The 20,904-nt window shown below is 41.7% G+C and overlaps 1 protein-coding gene across 9 annotated transcripts in view; it reads right to left on the bottom strand.

The window, feature by feature from the left end:
• KIAA1217 (KIAA1217 ortholog) overlaps positions 1 to 20,904 on the bottom strand; it is a 328,197-nt gene that overhangs the window by 155,032 nt on the left and 152,261 nt on the right. For 6 of the 9 annotated variants that reach the window (XR_006168407.1, XM_042816474.1, XM_042816476.1 and 3 more), the window contains exons 1-2: positions 18,617 to 18,701; positions 13,265 to 13,548 (exon numbers count right to left, since the gene is read on the bottom strand). Coding sequence is in view for 8 of the 9 variants with exons in the window: in XM_042816474.1 (XP_042672408.1) it covers positions 13,265 to 13,548; positions 18,617 to 18,686 (354 nt within the window). In the remaining variant the exon portion in view is untranslated. Of the gene's footprint in view, positions 1 to 13,264; positions 13,549 to 18,616; positions 18,706 to 20,904 lie in introns of those variants that run through there. The other 3 variants (XM_042816485.1, XM_042816486.1, XM_042816479.1) reach the window with 3 other exon arrangements.

Below are 20,904 nucleotides of genomic sequence, written 5' to 3'. Positions count from 1 at the left end.
CAGTAAGAGCTTGGTTATTATACACCATCTAACTTGTCACATGCTTACATGCTGTTTTTAAGAAAGTTAATGGTGAAAAACAATGTCTTTAGTACGCTGCTGACAAACAGCTATACTCCTGTTAGGGATATTGGAGCATTATGCCTAATGTGCGTCTGAAGCAGGAGCTTAGATGACAAACAACTGGCTATCTTCATTTTAGACAAGAACAAAGTGACAGGAGAGATAGGAGATAGCACATGTGCTGTGGAGCTGGAAAGAGTAGTTCCTGGCAATGCTTGGAGCCTCAATTTTCAAATGATCAAATAGTAGAGGCATGGCTATGACTGCTTGCCTGTCTCACCAAACACACCTAGAACTGACTCAAGGCAATCTGAAGAGGCCCCCATACCACCAGTTTCTGATTTAAAAGGCCATGTATTACCCAGGACTAATCAAGACTTTTCCTCTTTACAAGGCTTATTCAACTCTCCCTGAGCAAAAGAACATTTTGAAATGATGAGTGCATTCTAAAAGACCTTTGAAAGATCACAGAACTCAGACCTTCAAGTAAGTTTGCAGACCACAGGGGAAATAAGCCAAAAGCAAAGCAGTGGTGGCTACGTGAACGTCACTTAAAAGCTTTGCTAACTTTTGTCTGAACATCTTTTTTTTTAATTTTTTTTCTTTTCCAGAGGAAGTTAGAAAAGCTGTTCTGCTCTCAAAATCTAATGGAGCAGTCCTAAAATTAAAAAGGAGAAAAGCAGATATTTTGGCAGTACCTAAGGAAGTATGACAAGTGAAAGTAGAAAGTACAAAATAGAAGAACATGTAAATTCGTTTACCACATAAAATACATAGAATTCCACCTTTATCTCATCACCATAAGATACTGAAAGATAATCTAAGCTGCTCTGGTTTTGCCAGGCAGATTCAATGCATCTGTAGGTCTTACTCTGTGTTTGGGTTTGTCTGGTATGTTCAAAATGCAACACAGCAGGTAAACCTAATCTGAAAGGTTGTATATCTCCTTCAGAAAAGTAATCTTTATAGAAAATTATCACATTAAACCAAAGATCTTCTATCAATTCAGAGTTCTTTTCCCCAGTTTTTACAAGTAAGATAATACAGCTGTGATGTATAACAAAAAGACAAAAAAGACAAGAAAGACTCCCTTTCTCTCTAGTAGTATGTTGCTAACAAGAATTATGAAAAATCCCAAAAAGTTTATTAAAAAATGATACTGAGAATCTTCTCACAATCTCCCCAGAATCTTCAGTTTGAGAACTTGTGATCTTCTTTTATAATTATTTCCTTAGTTCTCCTTTTATAAACTATTTAAACTTTCCCTAAATTTCAAGTCAGCTTTGTCTATATAACACAGCCACAGAAAAATCTGCTAAATATGGTGTAAGAGCAACTATTCTCAAACATTGTCTGTTGAAAAAACCATCACACAGATTTAAGTCATGCAAAGACAAGACCAAACTTGTGAGTTCCGAGCTTCTATAAAACAAAGCAATACCTCCTGCCAGAGCATGAGGAAAAAAAGACATCTAAATTCAAAATATGGCGGCAGAAGCAAGAGAAGAGAGGTGAAAAAAGTGATTCACTCATCTTCAGAGCACTAGAACCCTTGGAACAGAAGTCTTCTGTTTGCTAACTTCTTCGATTCAGAAGAAGCACACAAAATAGCAGTTATTCCAGAGTCCTGGAAGACTTCCAATGAATAGATTATGCAGATTACACATTACATATCAATACTGTCCATAATTAGAGAAGAAAGCAATCCAGTTTTTGGACAGTGTATGACTAATTTTAAAACCTGGAGATGAAAATCAAATTGCACGTTAACATGGTGACTTTCTTTGGCAGATCTTCAGTCTCTCCCTCAAGAGCATGTGACAACTAGTATGGTAACCTAGAGCTTTGTGCCTTTCAAAAATCAGCCTAGAAACATGTATAGACAAAAGAATAATAAAAATGAACACTTGAGAACATTCCCTCTTCCAGGGAGAAGTCTTCTAAAAAAATTGATCAAAAAACTTCTATTAACTGTTATACCAGCCCCACACAGGAAAGCCCTGGCTCTTCATCAGAGCTGTACCTGGCTGACAGAAGAGGCCCCAGAGGAGCAGCAAAGAGCTGAAAGGCTCCTTTTTCTTCTCGGTTGGGCCGCAGGAGCGTTAGCGGCTGCCTCCTCCTCAAAATCCATTTCCTCGGTAGCCGGGTGCTGTTGGCATTGAGCAGCAGTCAGTAGCAGCGGCACTCATCTTCTGCACAGGGCAGATTTCTTATAGGTGTGCATATGCAGCAGAGCCTCATCTGATGTGAAATTTCTTTGCACATCCGGGTGTATGAATGACTCACATAGAAAAAAATACTGGTTTCTCATGGTTGCATGCTTGCATAGGGGTGGGGATTGAGCACATTTGCACATGAGCTAGACCTACCCTTTTGTGACAGGATTAATGCCTGAGACTAAGTACTTCATGATTGAGCAACAAAAACGGGGGTAAAACATGCACAGAAAAAAGAGCTCTGAAAGACTGCGGTCAGAGTAATACAAACGGTTAATGCTATGGTAAAAACTCTTGAGGAATGAAGCCCCAGTAAAAACCAAGCATCACACATGACCTCCACAATGGCCTTGCATTACTGAAAGTTATTCATCAGCCTGGGAGGAAACTTGACTCCTACTCACAGCAAGGTCCGAGGATTGTATGAGATTAGCCCAGTTGCTCTGGATGGGATCAGAGCCCTTCTAAAGAGCCCTGTCCTGCAGCAGCACCCATCAGCTGCCAGCACTGGGAGCTGGAGTTGTCCAGGAGCCAAGGAAGAGCAGCAGCAGGTGTGTGGAGTCCACACACACGGGAACGCCGTGTGCTGGAGCATCCGGTGCTGAAACATTTGACAAAAATAAAGTAAAAGGGAAGTACACATGAGCCAGAAACTAGATGCTTGCATCTGATACCAGAGGAAAGAAGCGTCGGACAGACAACCCGCCACAAGCTTAAGCCAGCTTTACTGCAGTCAGCAGGAACAATGTCATTGACATCACTATAAGCACCACTGGGGCCAAGAAAAACATTTTGTGATCTGCTCTTTCACACCCCATCCCACCCAGCTCTTCTGCAAAATTTGGAAGGGAGAAGTTCACCAATTTCCAGAAAGCTTTTGAAGTTGCTTCTATTATGTGCTTTCATTTACATTTTCCAGCAACAGACACCGTATTCTGCACTCCCTGGGCTGCGTCATGCAGAAAACCTTCTCACCCCTCCGTGCTCTCATGCCAAAGGCCAGCAACAGGCTTCACCCTGCTTGCACCCCCTTCAGTAGAGGCCAAATATATAGCAGCTTGGGTGAGCAGCTGAAAAAGCGACTGAAACAACCAGCATCTTCAATAAAGTGCAAAGCCCTCAAACCACTGCCAGGAGTTACTGCCCGCAACTCTGCAGTGACTCCAGCCCAAGCACAGAGAACATTGAGGCTGGCCCACAACCCTGCCTCAGAAACGGCTGAGATTTAATATTGTCTTTTTAACGGCAATGACTGCATAGCAATTAACACAAATTAAGTACAAAATACCGTGGTTTTTTTTTTTAGATAAATAATATGCAGAATAAAAAATTAACTCAGAACGCTAGTGAGGTTTTGGTGTGCATTTTTTAAAGACTTCTAAGAAAAAAAATGCAGTTTAGATAATGAAGAAATGAAACAATCATTTCTCCTTTAAAAAAACAGGAAATAAAACAACTTTTTAGTACCTACTGGAATTTTTATAAATATCCTAGTTTTTCAGGTATACATTTTTTTAAAAAGTGTCTAATTTATATATTCACTTTTATTTTTTCTTATATTCTGCTAAAAAATTCTCTCTTCTATATATTTACTTTTATTTAAATCAACCAATCAATGCCACTCGATTATCTATTTATTCAGGCAATGAGAAGCAAGTGACATTTCTTCTTATTCTAATCAAAGTCAAATATTTGTTCCTTCTGTGAGTAATTTATTACTAATTACAATAGTCTGATGTATGCTATTTTGTGTTACTAAAAATAGAGCTACATATGAATAAATGCAGCTAAAATTATGCTTTCAAAGCACAGCGGTAGAAAGTCCAGAGCTCATACATAGACATAGACAGCGGGTTTGCTTCCAGACATTGGACACCCACATACCCACAAAATAGGAGCAAATTGGAAAAGCCTTCTGCTTGCTTATTCATCTGATGGTTAGTGTATCTGGTAATGAATTCACCAAGTCATACATAAAATCAGACTCGAAGACTCAACTACTTTCCAATATAAAAAATGTTTCAACTTGTTGGTTCTCAGTTTAATTCTTTCCTTTGCTGCCTTCCTTGGAAGACAGCCCTCTCCCTCCAGATTGAAAAAATGCTTCATTGATTGAATTACTATTTTGAATTCAATCAATATAAGAGCATGGAGACTGTCTGCTAAATGGAAATGTGATTAAAAGCAATTAAAATCAAAAACATTCTCCAAACTTCTCAGTTGAGCCCCTGTATTTAATATCATTAGACGCAAAGAAGTCAAAAACTTAGCAATACAAAACAGAATTGGACATTCATACAGGTACCAAGAAGATCCAGTCTTATGCCTAACATGAATAATGTTTCCAAAGACAAAATAAATCTTAAGCTGACAGACAAAATAATCTATAGCTACTTACGAACAGAGCATGCGTGATGTGCACAGCTGACTATGTACCATCCATCTCCTCAAGAACCCATATGGCAGAAGCTATAAAAAAAATCAGTCTCTGTAGATTTCAGGAGGGACCCAACAGGACAGCTTCTCTCTTTAACAATTAATTTTTTGTAGAATTTGTTCCTTTTAAGCAAAGTGTATCTATGGCTGCGTACTAACCAGAGGGTGAAAATCTAAACTTAAACAAAGAACACAGCTCAGTGCTTACTAATGCAGTAATCTCCATGTGAAGGACAGGAATCACTACAATCTGCAGCACAAGGCCACACGAAATGCAGCAGTAAAAAAGGTATCAATTAATAGCAGAAAAAAAATAACAAAAAAAGGACCCTTTAACACAGAGACTTGGAAAACAAATCTCATCCAACTAGAAGGCTCTCTGTTGGCTTGATGTGCCAAGATGCAAAACATAATGCTACCTGATTCTGAATTTACTTAACTGGCACAATTACCACTATTGAGTAAACGTGCTGTCAGAGCCACGGTTGTTGCCTGCAATTTTAACAGTAGCACTGCTTCTCCTGAAAGGAAATTGTAATGTTCGTAAGAGATTTGTTTGTCTTATTTAATCTTGTTCTCTTATTTAAGCCCACAAAAGAGATTTAAATCACAGGGATTATAGTTAAGCCAAGTAAATTAATCAGGTGACTTCAGTGTAATCTACCTTTGTTAAAAAATCATCTGAAAAATGCTGTAGTGCAGCAGCAATGGTCCAGAGGTGCATTTACTTTGCTAATGACTGACATAAATATGAGCTCCCCTCCCAAGTGACAACGTGCAAAGAGCACAAAAATGTTCCCAGTGGAAAGCTGATAGGTTTACTAGGCTGAAAAGTGAACAACCAAGCACATTCATAACCATTTGCAGGGAAACAGTCTTGAGACAGAGCAAATATTCATAAACATTGAAGTTGATTACAGGCCACGGAAGGAACCAAGGACCAGGGAAGCAACACCGTCACCTCAGCTCTACCACCAGCATGTTCTGCCACCCTCACGAAACACCTTCACCTGACTGCCAAACACCTTCACCTATCTGCCAAGGAAGAGATCCCAACACCTTCACTAACACCTCTAGAACTATGCATGAGACAGAGAGGTAGCTCAGGAGCAACGCAGTCAGAAATGTCAGTATACTAGGGCTTCACGTCTCCTGTGTCATTCTTTGCTGAGTGTGAAACATATTGCCTCAGGTGCTCTGGTTTAAAAGCAGAGTTGGAAGAGGAAGCACTGTCAAAGCAACCTTTCACAGCAATCCACTTTTGCAGGATATGTAAAGAAAGAGTGGAATATTGAGCTTTCTGATTGCCACGGTTTGAGGGAAGTTCAACAACCATAGCTCCATCTCTGGGCAGAGGCTTTAAGAAGCAGGCTACAGCAGCATAGGGTCAGGCCTTCATCACTGCCTCCTGAGGCTTTGCCATCAAGGAGACAGGAGCACAAGGTCCCAACGGCCAGAAAGAGCATGAAGAAGCTCAATTTTGCAGTCCTGAGATGAGGTTCATTAAGCAGTTGGCCTGAGGAGCTCACCACACAGCTACTGTAACACATCATTGCCCAGAAGCTCAACTTCAAAGGAAAAATGTAAGGTTTGCCTATCCCAAACTCCTTCAAGCCTTCTCAGAGGAATGCAGGTCTCAAGCACAAGTTCAGAGAGACAGGATATGCCTGTCCCACTGCCAAGCTACTGTGCAGGACACAGATCCCACCGTCCAGCACCACTGAGCTAGTGGCCCCATCCACCAAATGAGGTTCTGCTGACTGTTTCCATGCACTTACCAGTTACCCACTGAAGCAGCTCAGAAAGAACCAGGACTACCATGAGTATGTGCAAAAAAACCCATCCATAAACACCTCCAGATTTATTTCGCTGGGAAAGCTTGTTTCTGAAACCTAAGGAATCTCAGGTGCCTGCAGTAACAGGGAGAGGTTTCCATGGGTAACTCTCTTGAATGCAGCTGTCTGAACTTTGTTTTAACAGAGAATTAAGTCCTAAATTCTTTACTGGATCTAGACATAAGCACCTAAAGAAGCTCACTGCATGCTTTCATTCAGTCAGCTGAATACAAAGGATTCTAGAAATACTTTTTGCTGTCATAACACTAGGTTAGAAAAATACATGCATGAAACTCACATGAACAAAGTTAAGCATATGAACAAGCCCTGTGGACTTCCCAATCACAAACAACACACGTGATTTAAAAAACACAGGCGTTGCCACAGAAAGAAAGCTACTAATCCTGTTGGAGCAAAGTAACTGCTCTGGTGTGTGATTTGCATGGGGGAGGGTGGAAGGGAGGGAAGAAGAAAAGGAACTGCTTTATTACCCTTAAAAGAAAAAAAAAAAGTTTTTTTTTTATTACTTGTAACTGATAGATATAAGTATATAAATGAAGGAATTTACATTTATCAAAGCAAGTGTTATCATTCTAGTTAAATTCCACTTACTCCAAGAGATGCCTAAGGGTTAGTAGTTTAGTATACACTTTTGTCTTACCTTTTTAAAATAAAGAGTAAAGTTGAAAGACATTCCACTGAGACATTATGCTAGGAATATTTGTCTTCCTCAACCATTACAGCGAATACTAAGTAAATCCACTTTACTTTGCTAATGAAACAGCTCTTTGTTCATTTATCTATGTAGCTATTTATAAGTATCTTGCAATCGAAGCATTATCTGGGGGCTAAAGAGCATGTTTCAACTCAAAACAAATGGACATGTCATCTCATGTCCCTCCATAAACAAAAGCAAAAGGCTTGGGTTCCAGCAGAGGTTTAAGCTTGCAATCATGTTTCGAATGTTCTGTTTTCTTAGCTTTACTTTGGTGCTTTCAACAACCCCAAGTAAGAGCAGTTGCCCTTACTATAGAGAAGCACTGGAAAGCAATAAATTCTTGCGCCAGATGGTATGCGAGACAGGGGACACGTGTGGATGCTGGGGAGGGTCCTCATTCCTCAACGTGCAACATGCTCTGTGGGGCTTACAAAGGGGAATGACAGTGTCATGTGGGGAGGGAGGTAGTACCCTTCTGCAGAGATGAGACACGAGCTCACAGAAATCTCCTGAAACAACTTCAGAAGCTTTTAAAAGCAAACAAACAAATAAATAAACACCTACAAACTATGCTGACACAACAACAAGTTCTGACAATAGAACACTGAGCTCTCAGATAAAAATATGCATTTTCAAAGACACATTATGCATGGTAGTTCGTGAACCCACGAGTAATTCAATGAAATGGACTTTCTCAGCTAGAAAAATCACCAGAAACATATATCCAGATTAAAATTGCATTCTTCACAATTACGTGCGCCTTAAAACCAAATATCATTTCCTAACTTATCAGCACAGTCCAGAAAAGTATTCACATAATATTAAATCAATTTCTCCCTACCATGGTACCAAATGGTGTAAGTGTAATGAATGCAGAATGTATCAATATATTTTCTGAAAAAAAAGTGCATTTTACCTTGCCTGATCAAGCAATGCAGAATGTCAGAAATTCCATATACAATGTTTTTTCACCTGGAATCAGATAATGGATCTGTAATACTCATTCTCATTCACTAAAATACTAAATCCTACTGAGGGTTTACACTGAACTAAAGTTTCTCTCAAGTTGATTTTTCTCAGGTGTCATTCAGCAGAAACAATGATTTTTCCCCATTCACATTTTTAAGCATGGACATTAAACTACCATACTCCCACCCATCCCTACCTACACCTAACCCCTGCCAGACGGAACGATCAGAGCAACAAAACTAAAAGTGCTTCGTGTTAGCATATCGCAGCAGTGCCAATGGGGAGCTACCCCTCACGTACTGATGTTTTCTTCATCCATCCAGGTCAGTGTAAGAACAAAAGTGGTTGCAACTTAGAACATAGGGATTCTCCTCTTTCTCAAGAGGACCTGCAAATATCACCTGTACCCAAAAGCCAAAAGTCCCCATAGAATTTCTGTTACTAGATCTTTATCTTCACATGCTTGCCTTTACAAGAGGTACTTTTGCCCAAGAAAAACCTATTAGGAAACGCTTCAGAGTTATCCTATGATATCAAAACGTATATCCAGTTTAAGGAACTGATACTGTGACTTACATAAATAAATAACAAAAAAAAAATTAAAAGCCTCAGTATTTTTACAGATCTAAAACGCTGGAAGAAAGGCTGTTGTAATGTTAGGGTTCTATTTTAGCAGCTAAAGGAGAGACATCTGGCAGTAATCTACAAATAAATACAGTGTCTCAATTCTTAGTTTCTCCTCCAAAACACTACCTAGGACATTTTTGCAGCATGATTCATAGAATCAACATAATACATTACAATACTTCTCAAATAATTCAGAATTCTCAGTTCATTCAGTAAAGAACTCATTTTTGAAAGAGAAAACACAACGTGCCATGCCAAAAAAGCATGCTGTATTGACTCAGCCCTGCTGCCAGGAAGAACAACGGGCTGAAATAAACTCTACGATTTCAAAAGCATTTTTTACAGTGGGGGCAGAGAGAGAAAAGAAGCTTATTTACCGAAATGTGAGATTCCACAGGTGAGCCCAGAGAAACGTTCAGAAATCCTCTTCCTTTACTTCCCAAAGTTTTAATCTACGATGAAGCCTGTGGTAATCCTTTAAAGCTGCCAGGTAAAAGGCACTCCATCTCTCTGCCGTATTTTCTTTCACCCTTTTGCAGTGTAACTTCGTTATTTGCATACAGCTTACTTCTGGCCTATGGGACTTTTTGAACATCTACATGTTAAATTAGCTGTCTTGACATGCTCTATCAAGCATGACATCACAAATCTCCATGGCAACCATAACCACACCTGCCCAGATGCCAGAGTTACCTGTCATGTTCAGACCTAACCGAACACAACAAAAAAATCCCAACCACCATTTTCTAGGCACTCAGCATTGCGCGTGCACCAGAAGGGTTTGGCTGTTGGGCTGTTTTGTTTGTTTTTTAATCAATGGAAATCTGATTTTGTTTGCCAATAAATGCACTCTTCACAGAACCCTAGCAAAAAAGCTAAGCTGTTCCCAACCCTTCCTCGTCCTGCAGCGCATTTCCCTGTTTAAACAACAAAAGAAATCTGTGACAAACATTGCTTGGCTCATTTGCTCAAGGCACACTCAAAAGCTCTGGCTCTGAAAAACTTCTACAGGCTCATTTTTGCTCTCTGCCCCTCAGAAAAGTTGTTTCTTCTTTTTTTTTTTTTTTCCTGAGGTGACTTGTAAAACAGGTTCACTGCAGGAATTACCCACCTCCCATGGCAAGGTTAGCATTTTTAACCTCTTAATTGCAAACTCCTTTCCGTCTGGCCCAGCATTTGCACTTGTTCTGCCCTCTGCTCTCAGGCTGCGTGGGGCTCATCACACCGAGCTCATCCAGCCCAGCTCAAACTACACAGCACTGAGGTTTTTCTGTCTTCTTTTTCTCTTTCTAACTTTCCTGAGGATTATGTCAGTAACCTGCTTTCATCAGCATGGATCAGACAGATATGGTAGATGCACCATGTTCAAAGCTATTGAAGAAGCTTGCATTATCTATAAAAATAAAACAATTTTGTTCTGTTGGTTTTGCAGATGTCCAGGTGGAAGGAGTCTTTATGTCTGGCTATGGGGTTGGCTTACAAAGGGACACAGCACAGTGTGAAGATGAGCCACTAAGCTGGGGGCACCCCACGACTGCCACACAGCTGTGGGTTATTTGCCTTGCAGCCACATCCCAAGGCCCTAGCACAAATAAAGACAGTTCCTGCCTCTGTGAGCTTTGCCTTCCCAAATAAGACATCACATGCAGGATGGTGAACCCACGAGGTGGAAGAGAGAGGATCTGTCTGCACAGCTGCAGGCTGCAGGTCACCACATTAGCTAACCACCAGTAATCCTCACTGATATTTTACCTGGCCACTATTGTCCTGCAGTTTTGTGGCACATTATCTGAGCAGAAACAGGCTCCAAGAACATACATTCAGGGAGGGATTTACCCAAATAAACAAAGCCTGAAGGAAATCATTAATACATAGCAGAAGACACAGACAACATTTCAGAGCTGACTTTGCTGACAGAGGTTATACGATATGAACTGACAACATCAAACACATTTTCTTCCCCTAATGTTTACTTGCTGCAAACCAGGGGCCTTCTGTCATACTCAGATACAGATGGTTGAAACAGGCCAGAGAGGAAATTTCACAAAAAAGAAACAATTACCAATCCTGATTTTCTGGGCCATTTTTGTTGGCTACAGACCTGGCAGAGTTTAGAGCAACCTAGAAGATAAATGACACTATGCACCACAAATCTTGGAATGTCTGATGTTCCAGCTGTACTGCTTGACACAGAGATTAGAAAATGGTGTTGCATTGGCTACTACCCTTGATAGATCTTCCACAGCGGGAGAATTCCCACCATGGATAATGATGCCATTTCACAGACACTGGAGCAGCTGGAGAAACAAGATGGGAGGAAAATGGCCTAGAAAATAAATGGTGGCATTTCAGCTCCTGTCCCCCCACACATCTCACTACTTTTGTATGTGACATATTTACACGCACATACAGTTCGTGTTTTCTACACCACTGCTATGCACATAGATACACGCACATGGAAATGAAAAAGGAAGTCCATACACTGTACACACATACACACTCTCAAAAGCAAAGTGACATTATAGTCTTTTTCACAATTATGCCAAGTAAGCCCACATTATACATGCGTATATTTACAGAGATATATTCTGATGCACACATGTGTGCATGCTTATACACAAATGTTAAGAAAAAAAAACTACACTGAATGTATGGAGCCTTCAATCTTCCCCATTCCCAATAACTGTAATCTAACGCTCTGATAGTAATTTTAATGTAATTTTGTTTTAAAATTCACACTCCTTATACACAATACATATGTCCAATCATCAAAAAATAGAAGTAGGAGACATTCACATAATTTTACCCTCAATAAATTAGCAAGGATGACACATTTTAAACAAATAGCAGAAACAGTTACTGCATTCCTTCTGTAATTTATTGCCTTCAGAAAAGGATCAAATTACAAAATGTGTAGGGTGTAATGCTGTAGGCTGTTCAAACTGGGTTTGCAGTGTCTGCAACACTGGAACTAAATATTTACATGACTCTAGAAGATCTAATCTCTGAATTTCAGCTCCCACCCCCTTTATTTAATTTGTATGCTATCTTTATCCACCACCCGGCACATTCCACACAGTCACTAGAGTTCATGAAAGAGATAAGTGTGTGGGGGAGTCCAGACTTTCAAAAGAAAGCAGGAAAGCTGTTTTAAAAATAAGGAATAGATCACTCTCATTAGAGTTGAAGTCTTGCAGCAATTTTAGCAGGAAACACATGAATTCTAGCAGTCTTACTGAAGTAGTGATAGCACCTGGGATCTTGAGAGACCCTGTCAAAGAGAAGCTGTAAGGGGGAGGTACTGAGTGACAACTGCTCTGATCTCCAAAGTCTTGGAAGGCTTCAAAAGAAACTGGGAATTCATAAGCACTCCCATAGCAGAGTACAGTACTTTGCCAACCTGTTTTTATTCCTTAGTTACAATTAATTTGCTGCCAGTGCTGAAATACCCTTGGAAATACTTGGAAAACACTTGGAAAAAAGAAATTACAACAGAATTGCTGTCAACCATTTTTTAAACTGAGAACAACGGGCACAAGATACTTAACAGTGAAGTCTACATTCTGCTGGTCCTTTAAAAAAATGTATTTGGAATACAACACAGTCTGCAAGGTTTAGCAAACTAAACTTTAACTTTTCACTCAAAATCAGAGCCACACAGTGAATAGTCCCTTGTGTGGCATTCCCTAAATTCAGGTCAGCGTGACAGCAGCCTCCACCTGTTCTGAGAAATACATCAATGTATCATCACATCGTCTCCAACCCTAAATCAACTTTTTCCTGCTGACCTTGCAATCACACAAGAAGAAAAGCACCTTAAGGTACACCCCTGGCAGGTTTGTGTTGATCTCAAGACAGTTTGGAGAAGGCAGATACCTGTGGATACATCCAGTCTGTTTGTATTAAAAGACTCAAATCAGACTCCAAGAAAGCAAGTGAAAGGGTAACAGAGCCAGCTAAAGCACACAGACATGGTCTACAGATATTTTTCTTTCTCCCAGGCAGTGGTGCCAATAGTGAAAATACAACAAAAATTAACAGCTGTTCCATATTTTCCCCTCAGCTATGAAAAAGTAGATGGAGATCCATATACTAAGATCAAGAGTCTCACCTTATCCCTTTCTTTGTGTATATTCTAAAAAAAATGAAAAGCTCCTCAAAAATGTCAGTTTCAACAAACAACTCCAACGTAATTTTGAACAGTTTGATTATTATTGCTGTTTCTATTGATTTCAAAGGAGAATCTGAATCCTAGGCAACTTTGAACACAAAACTCTTTGTTAGATTCTCACCTTCTGTAGTGAGGTTAACACATTCAATTTTCTACCTCACAGTCAAAGTGAGGTAGCAGTTATAAACATTCTTTAACAGAAAGCAAGACACAAATTTGATTTTCATACCTGATCTCTCAGTCTCTCCTGGTGTCCCATTATTGCTGTAGCATGATGAGGATATTTCTGTTTCAGATGCTCAAGAAAAGCCTCTCTCTTTCTGTCCATTTCTGAGGTTTGCATTCCCAGTATTTCTTTGGAACTGCGAGGGCCACCTACAGTATGTCTTCGAGGGATGTTGCGTGTGGATTTGGAATTAGAAACGTGACTGTTCGGAGTTGAAAGCAGCTCCTTAGATCGGAGGCATTCAGCATCATCTAGTGATGTTAAATGCAAACTGTGTTTTGCCTGGTCTGAAAAACAAAAACCAAAAAGGCAAACAATATTTTAAGAACACAATCCCAATATTCACTGCAATATGAAAAAGAAAATAATCAGACTGATAAAAAAGCAAGGTCAGTTTAAAAGTCTGGTAGCGTCCAATGGCTTGTTCTGCATCATTAGGCATACGTATGTTCTAATAAGAAGCCTGGATGTAATTGTTTATATAAGCTCAGCACAGCACTTATTTTCAATGCAGAACCACAGCAGTACCTCACAGAAAAGTGAACATGATTAAAGTAGATGTTCTTTTTATATCATCTTTACCACTATGTGTCTTGAAAAGAAGATCTGACAGGGCCCTCATTCCCTGACCTTTAAAACCCACAGGACGCTTTCTTTCCAGGGCAAGGAACAGAGTTCTTCAGAGAGCTCCAGTACCCTTAATGGCCCTGTAACTCATATCCCACAAAGATACCAACATAGAACATTCATTTGACAAAGCAGATTTGAAATCCTTAATCTTTTTTCAGTGTGTTTTCAACATGCTCAGAAACACCTATGAAATAATAAGAGGGTTTTGTGGCTTTTTTTTTTCCTCCTCTATTTCTGACTGTGGTACGGTTTTAAATTTCATGGATCTCCCTCGGATTTTATACGTCTCAGGACAGCGGGCTGGAAAATACAACATTGTTCTTTCAATAAACAATTGCTCAAGAAACAGAAAGAAAACCAAGTTTTGAGTGATGTACAGACTAAAACAAAAACAAAACAAACAAACAAAGCTTCAGATAAATGTTACAACTTTAAAACCAGCCTTAAGACCAAAGACCATGACTACTTTTGCAAAGAGATAGGCAGACAGAGGGTAGGTAAGTGCTGGCTTATCTTCAGGTAACTGTGTAACATGAACCCTCTGGAGCACAACGAAGTGTAGTCTGGAGCCTTGTTACCTAATACCTTTGAAAATTCCCTTAATCTTTTGTCAGCAAAGAAGAAAAAAGCCCTGAACCAGAAGCACTGAAAAGGCCCCTCCAAGCCCTGGGTGCCGGGTAGGCCCAGGCGCCCACAGTAATGTTAACCCTTAGCAGCCACTCTGCAGGAGCAGGAGGGCCCTTTCTCTGCGTGGTTTTTATACATCCCCATTTCTGTCACTTTTCCACTCAAAGCCCTTTCTGCTTTTGGTGACAGGCCCCCCAGGTGCTGCCACTCATACGGCACTGCTATTTGGAGTTTGCAGGCACCTACCCTCTTCTTTTTATGGTTCACTCAGTCAGCTTGACAGGCTGCCCACCACTTGCCTGAGGATTTCATACTGAGTACTATTCTGCCTCCTGGCGCACGCTACCATTTGTCTGCCAAGTCCCACATAACATCAAGCCTGGTGATAAAGAAAAGACTCCACTGATGGAGCTCTGTGAAGTCCCACCACTTTAAAAGGGGAAGCCATTGCTTTGGTCCAACAGGACTGGGCCTCCAAAATCCTGCATGTTTCTGTAAGGTCCCTGTAATGTTCATGGCCTCCAAAGTACCAACATTGTCTTGTTCGCATCTGGGAATTTATCTTACAACGGGAACAGAAAACAGAAGCCCTGGCTGCAAGTTGCCACTTTGTTTTGAGGAACACAGGTTCAGACACTGCTTTGGAAACAGCTTTGGCTCATGGGAAGTTTTGTTCGTATGTGGCCTCAAATCTCTATCACTGGAGACACAGCATGGGACAGCTGTTGGAGGACAGTGTGGATGCAGATCACTGCACAGCCCCACATTATTTCACCTGAGAACTGGTGGAACAAACCGCAGGATGCTGTAGGCTTTCAAGTGAGGTTTCTTTCCTCAGTCTGCTTTCTTCCTGTGGTGGATGGATAAGGCCCAGAACTGCATACATCATAGGCCACCACTCACTCATTTTGAGCAAGAACAATTCTGACAACCTAAATACATATGAACACACACACTCTTCATGCTACCATTTAACCTTTCCAAGCACAACAATAAACAACATCCACCCTCCCTGTTTGCTGAGCATTCAGACCACCTACTGTCAGTTACACTTGGCTACTTTGAAAAAAGTGCCAAAAAAAGAGAGCATTTTGCTTGCAAAAAGCAAGAGTGGCAATTTCAGATGCACTCAGTCAAAATGGTTTCTGAAAGCTGCACAGTCACTTCAGTGGATTTTAAATGGGAGAAAAAAAGAGGTGGGATGGTGCTGGCTGGAATTTACCATCTCTAATCTGTTGCACTGAGAGCACAGAGGTTGTATCCCTGAGGCTGAGACTCTGGAACGAAGGTGTTGGACAGAAATAAGGAAATCCCTTAGAGCTCTAGGGAGTGAGTGTGAGCGTGAGTAACTGAATGCAGGAATTCTGTACCAACACTTAAAGTACTGTCACAGCAGCAGTTTCAGCCACTGGATTGGTGGCAAGAACTTCCTCAATATGGCTATACTGAGAAGCACAACTGAGAGCTCATGACTCTCAGTGGATTTCAGCTACTATGCATGCTTTCATGCAAAGCCCCCTCAAGCTCTTCACTTCAGTCATTTCAGTAGTTTAAGCTTATTATCTGAAACATGAGACATATCAAGCAAATTGTTTTAGAATTATTGGTTAATGGGTGGAAGGAACCTTGAGAAGGAATTAAAAAAAAAAAAAAAAAAAAAAAAAACATAGTTTTCACATACTACATTAGAAAGATCAGCAAATAATATTATTTTTCTTTCATATGTTAGGAAAATACTGTATAAATAGCAGTGAAAAGAAAGGAATGCAAACTATGCAAACTAATTGCTAGTCTTGCCAGCAAGCTGACCTGGGCATTCAGCACGCTCCTGCCGTATTGCAGCACACATCAACACGTGACTTTCTTGCTGTGCAGCAACTGCTGCACTGCTTTGTTGCCCAAATCTATGCAAATCAGCAATAAACAAATCAACATGGATAATACTATGCACCTTGGCTGAAATGTAAACCAAAGTCTGTGTGATATTTGAATATCTTTTCCTAGTAGTCAGTTAAAAATTCCTTCTTGGTCACTTCCTAAACACTGACAAATCATTTTCATGGCCAGGATGAGAAAGAATGGTAAAATACCCCTTGTGTAACTTGGAACGTAAGAGATCCACACCACAGTACTCCAAGGAGAAACTACACAAGACTTATTTTATATCCCAATGTTGCTCAATAACAGCATGGACAAACAGACCATATCTTAGAAGTGAAGATAATGGGCCTAGAAAATCAATCCCCACAGATAACTGTGCAATGTGTGAAGGATCATGTGATGGCTCCCAGATGACAGCAAAGAGTAGCAAAAGGATAAATTAAGCAAGTACACTCCTTGGAAAAGGAGTAAATAGAAGCCAATGGAAAACACAGCAAGAGAAGTGCAAGATAAACTTGTCTCCTTCTCTCCCTCCCTCACATTCAGAAGCTAAGAGCTGAAGGTCTTTTTTGTTCAGTAGAGTAGCAAAGCCAGAGGGCAACAAAAAGCAAATTCAGCAGACAGAGGGGAGAGCAGGTTATCCAAAGCCTCAAGTAACCCTTACAGTTAAGATACAGCTCTAACCTTAAAACTGACATCAGGAATTCTTCGCCCATTACTACAGCAGGTAGTCATGAAATGAAGACTATGGGAAAGATCCGGGTCTGCAGTACAGAAGCACTCTGCCTGGGATTATCAGGAAGATTACCATGAAAGACTAGATGCCATAACTTGAAGTTATTTTTGAAAATCTGGTATGCAATTCTTCAAAGTCACACCCTTTGTGAAGTCCACAAAGGTCACTGTGCTCCATTACTCAAAGTTTTGTTAAAATAGTAACATTCCTGTTTTGCAATCCAGGTGATAAGAGAGGGACATTTTCAGAATAATTTTAGAAAGCAACAAGCGTGGGTCAAACCCACACTTCACACTCTAGCACTGTGAAGCTGAGCCTTGAAGCATGCTATATACAATGTTTAAAGGTTAAAAAAAGAATACATTTTAACAGCATGAATCAAACCCACCTATGATACGCTGGCAGCAAATCTGAGATTATTGGGAATCATTCCTATCTACTTGATTGCCTTTGCAATTAAATCTGTTCCCAAATAAATTTTCAAATGTAGCCACTGGATATGGGCCAAAACTACTAAACTTGGTTATGAATGTTCAAGACTAAAATTTTTTGGAGAATCAGAAGATGGGTCTGATCAGAGCTGAGCTTTCTAGCTCCACATGTACCTTAGTCAGCTTCACACCACCTGTACATATATTACTAAGGGATTTCTTCTTCCCCCCCTACTCGGACATATCCTTTAAGTTTCCTTCCCATTGAACACACAGCACTGGTGAACACTGCCCCACTATTTAAAGTTCAAAAATGGTCAAAAGAGCGTCAGGCAAGGCATTTCCAAGAAACCTCCGAGAAACAGAACTTCCATATTCTCTATGCAATGTTTTCTGGTACAACACACAGAGCTGTGTGAGTTTTAGAACCACATGTACAGACTGCTTATTTAACGGAAGGACAGCAACACAACTTTTCTTCAAGTGTCTATGAGGAATACAATGCACATGAACCAAGAACGTCTACAGGTGTTCCACAAACACTGCAGCAGATGCCGATTAGATTAGGCACCCCGTGCTACCTGAGCCGCACGCTCCACGTGGACCGTCCCTCGCAGCACTCCCCAACTCGCAGTTTAGCTCGCTTTCAGATAAAACATGGTGCAATACAGATTGTGCAAAAGCGTCCTTGGCTAGGCTCCCCCACAGCAGTACCCCGACCTCGCCGAGATCTGTGGCGATTTAAAGCAACCCCCGAGTGAAAAGTGCTCCCAGCTCCGCTGTTACGCCGCAGTGCTGCTGCCCTGCCCCGGCGCTGCGGGCTGACAGCCGCGCTGCCCGCTCCCGAGCCTGCACGGAGGTGCACAGCCACGCTTCCAGACTTAGGGAAACCTCAAGAGCCTTCAGCACGTGAAAGACACACTTTTTTGTTGTTGTTGTTGTTTTCTTTTTCTTTTTTCTTTTTCCCCCATGCATTCCCTTCACTTACTAAAAGCAGCAACGAGGGGCACAGTTAAATGCAACTCCCTCTTCCTGCTCCCCCTTACTTACCCTTCATCTGCCTGCTGTCTGTTGAACAAGCCAGGCACAGCTCAAGTTTCTGGCTTTCATTTTCCTCCATTGTCCCTGCCTACCGCCCAGGCTCCGATCTCTCCAAGCCGGGAAGCGCAGCGGGCAGGGCTGGTGCTGGGGTTGGGGCTCGGGCCGGCTCCCTCCCGACGCTCAGTCCCCGGGAGCCCCGGGCCGGGTGGGCGGCGGAGCCGTCCCGGGAGGCTGATCCGAGCCCTCCTCCGCTGGGCCCCAACAGGTGATGGGCTCGGCCGCAGGCAGCCCCGAGCCGGCTCGCTTCCCGTGCAGCCGGCCAGCCTTCTGAAAGGGAACATTTCAAACGTGATTACAGGCCTGAGCCTCCCCTGGAATCCGAAGCCGAAGCCTTTCAAATCTCTGTCATGGGACAAAAGCTTTTCCACCGAATATTTTTTTAAGCTCGTAACCACCAAGCCCACAAGCATTCCTGATAAATGCTCCTCTGTCTTTTCTAGCGTCTAGCTTAGAAGTAATTCATTATATAAGCGCTTTGAGGTTTTGTTTTCAGCTGAATTCTTTCAAGCTGCTTGGAGAATGAATTAGGGAAAATCAAGATACAGGAATTCAACTTTAGCGAAGCCAATAAAAATGAATGGTAGCAATATGTAAGCAGGGGCTTCAGTTAAGAGGGATTCTGAAGACTCAGTAGCAAAACATATAGAAACATATAACTAATTCTCTTTTGGCAGATCAGAAGCAGGAAGCCTGTCTGAGAATCGACAGATCCACTGGGCTTCAATGCAAAAAAAATTAATGACGTACAATACAAAATCTCACAGATTTCATCAGATGCCACATGTGTTGATTTAGGAGAGAATACCAGACCGAATTATTCTATCAGGATCATAACTCAGAATCACAGAATTGCAGGGACTGGAAAGGACCTCTGGTGGTCAAGTCCAGCCCCCCCACTAAAGGAGGTTCTCTACAGTAGGTCACACAGGTAGGCATCCAGGTAGGTCTTGAATGTCTCCAAAGGAGACTTCACCACCTATCTGGGCAGCCTGTTCCAGTTGGAGATTGGAGGCCCAGTTGGAGGCTGTAGATGCTCCATCCCCATAGGTATTCAATGCCTGAATGTGGATCTGGGCAGCCTGTCTAGTGGGTGGTGACACTGTCCATGGCAGGGGAGTTGCAACTAGATGATCCTTGAGGTCCTTTTCAACCCAGGCCATTCTACGATTCCTCTGTCACACTCACTGTAAAGTTCTGCATATCTGTGTGGAACTTTCTGTGTTCCAGTTTTTTGCCATTGCTCCTTGTCCTATCACTACACAACACTGAAAAGAGTCTGGCCTCGTCCAATTGCCTTCTGCACTTTGATGTTTGCAAACCTCGATCTGATGCCCTCTCAGTCTTATCCTCTCTAGGCTGAACAGCCCCAGGTCTCTCAGCCTTTTCTCATACGGGAGATGCTCCAGGCCCCTTCATCATCTTTGTCACCCTGCAATGAACTCTTTCTAGGAAATCCCTGTCATTTTTAAACAGGGGAGCCCAGAACTGGACACAGTACTTCTGATGTGGCCTCACCAGGCAGAGTAAAGGGAGAGGATAATCTCCCTCAACCTGCTGGCCATGCTTTTTTTATTCTCCTTGGGTTACCATTGGCCTTCTCAGCCACAAGGGCACACTGCTGCTCACGTCCACCCTGTTATCCACCAGGACCCCAGGTCTTTCTCTGCAGAGTTCCTTTCCAGCAGGTCAGCCCCTAACCTGTACTGATGCATGTGGTTATTCCTCGCCTATTTATATCCTATTTATATCCCCTATTTATATCCTATAAATAGGACTATACACTTGCCCTTGCTGAACCTCCACCTTACTCTCCAACCTGTTATGGTCTCACTGAATGGCAGCACAGTCTTCCGGCATTGTCAGCCACTCCTCCCAACTTCATATAATCAGGAAACTTGCTGAAAGTTGACTCTATCCCATCATCCAGCTCTCTGATGAAGATGTTGAACAAGACCAGAGCCAGCACTGACCCCTGGTGAACACCACTAGTTACAGACCCCCAACTAGTCTGTGTCACTGATCAGAACCCTCTGAACTCTGCCTGTCAGCCACTTCTTTACATACCTCACTGTCCATGCATCAATTCCACACTTTCTAGGCTTCATTATAAACACACTGTGGGAGACAGTGTCAAACACCTTGCTGAAAGTCAAGGTACACCACATCCACTGCTCTCCTTCCATCTACCCAGCTAGTGATGACATTGCAGAAGGCTACCAGGTTGGTCAAGCATTTTG

This window comes from Centrocercus urophasianus, unplaced genomic scaffold, assembly GCF_019232065.1.
Source record: "Centrocercus urophasianus isolate 14NV4802_14NV808 unplaced genomic scaffold, USGS_Curo_1.0 seq_16, whole genome shotgun sequence".
Taxonomy (NCBI): domain Eukaryota; kingdom Metazoa; phylum Chordata; class Aves; order Galliformes; family Phasianidae; genus Centrocercus; species Centrocercus urophasianus.
This window is presented reverse-complemented; position numbering and strand designations above follow the sequence as displayed.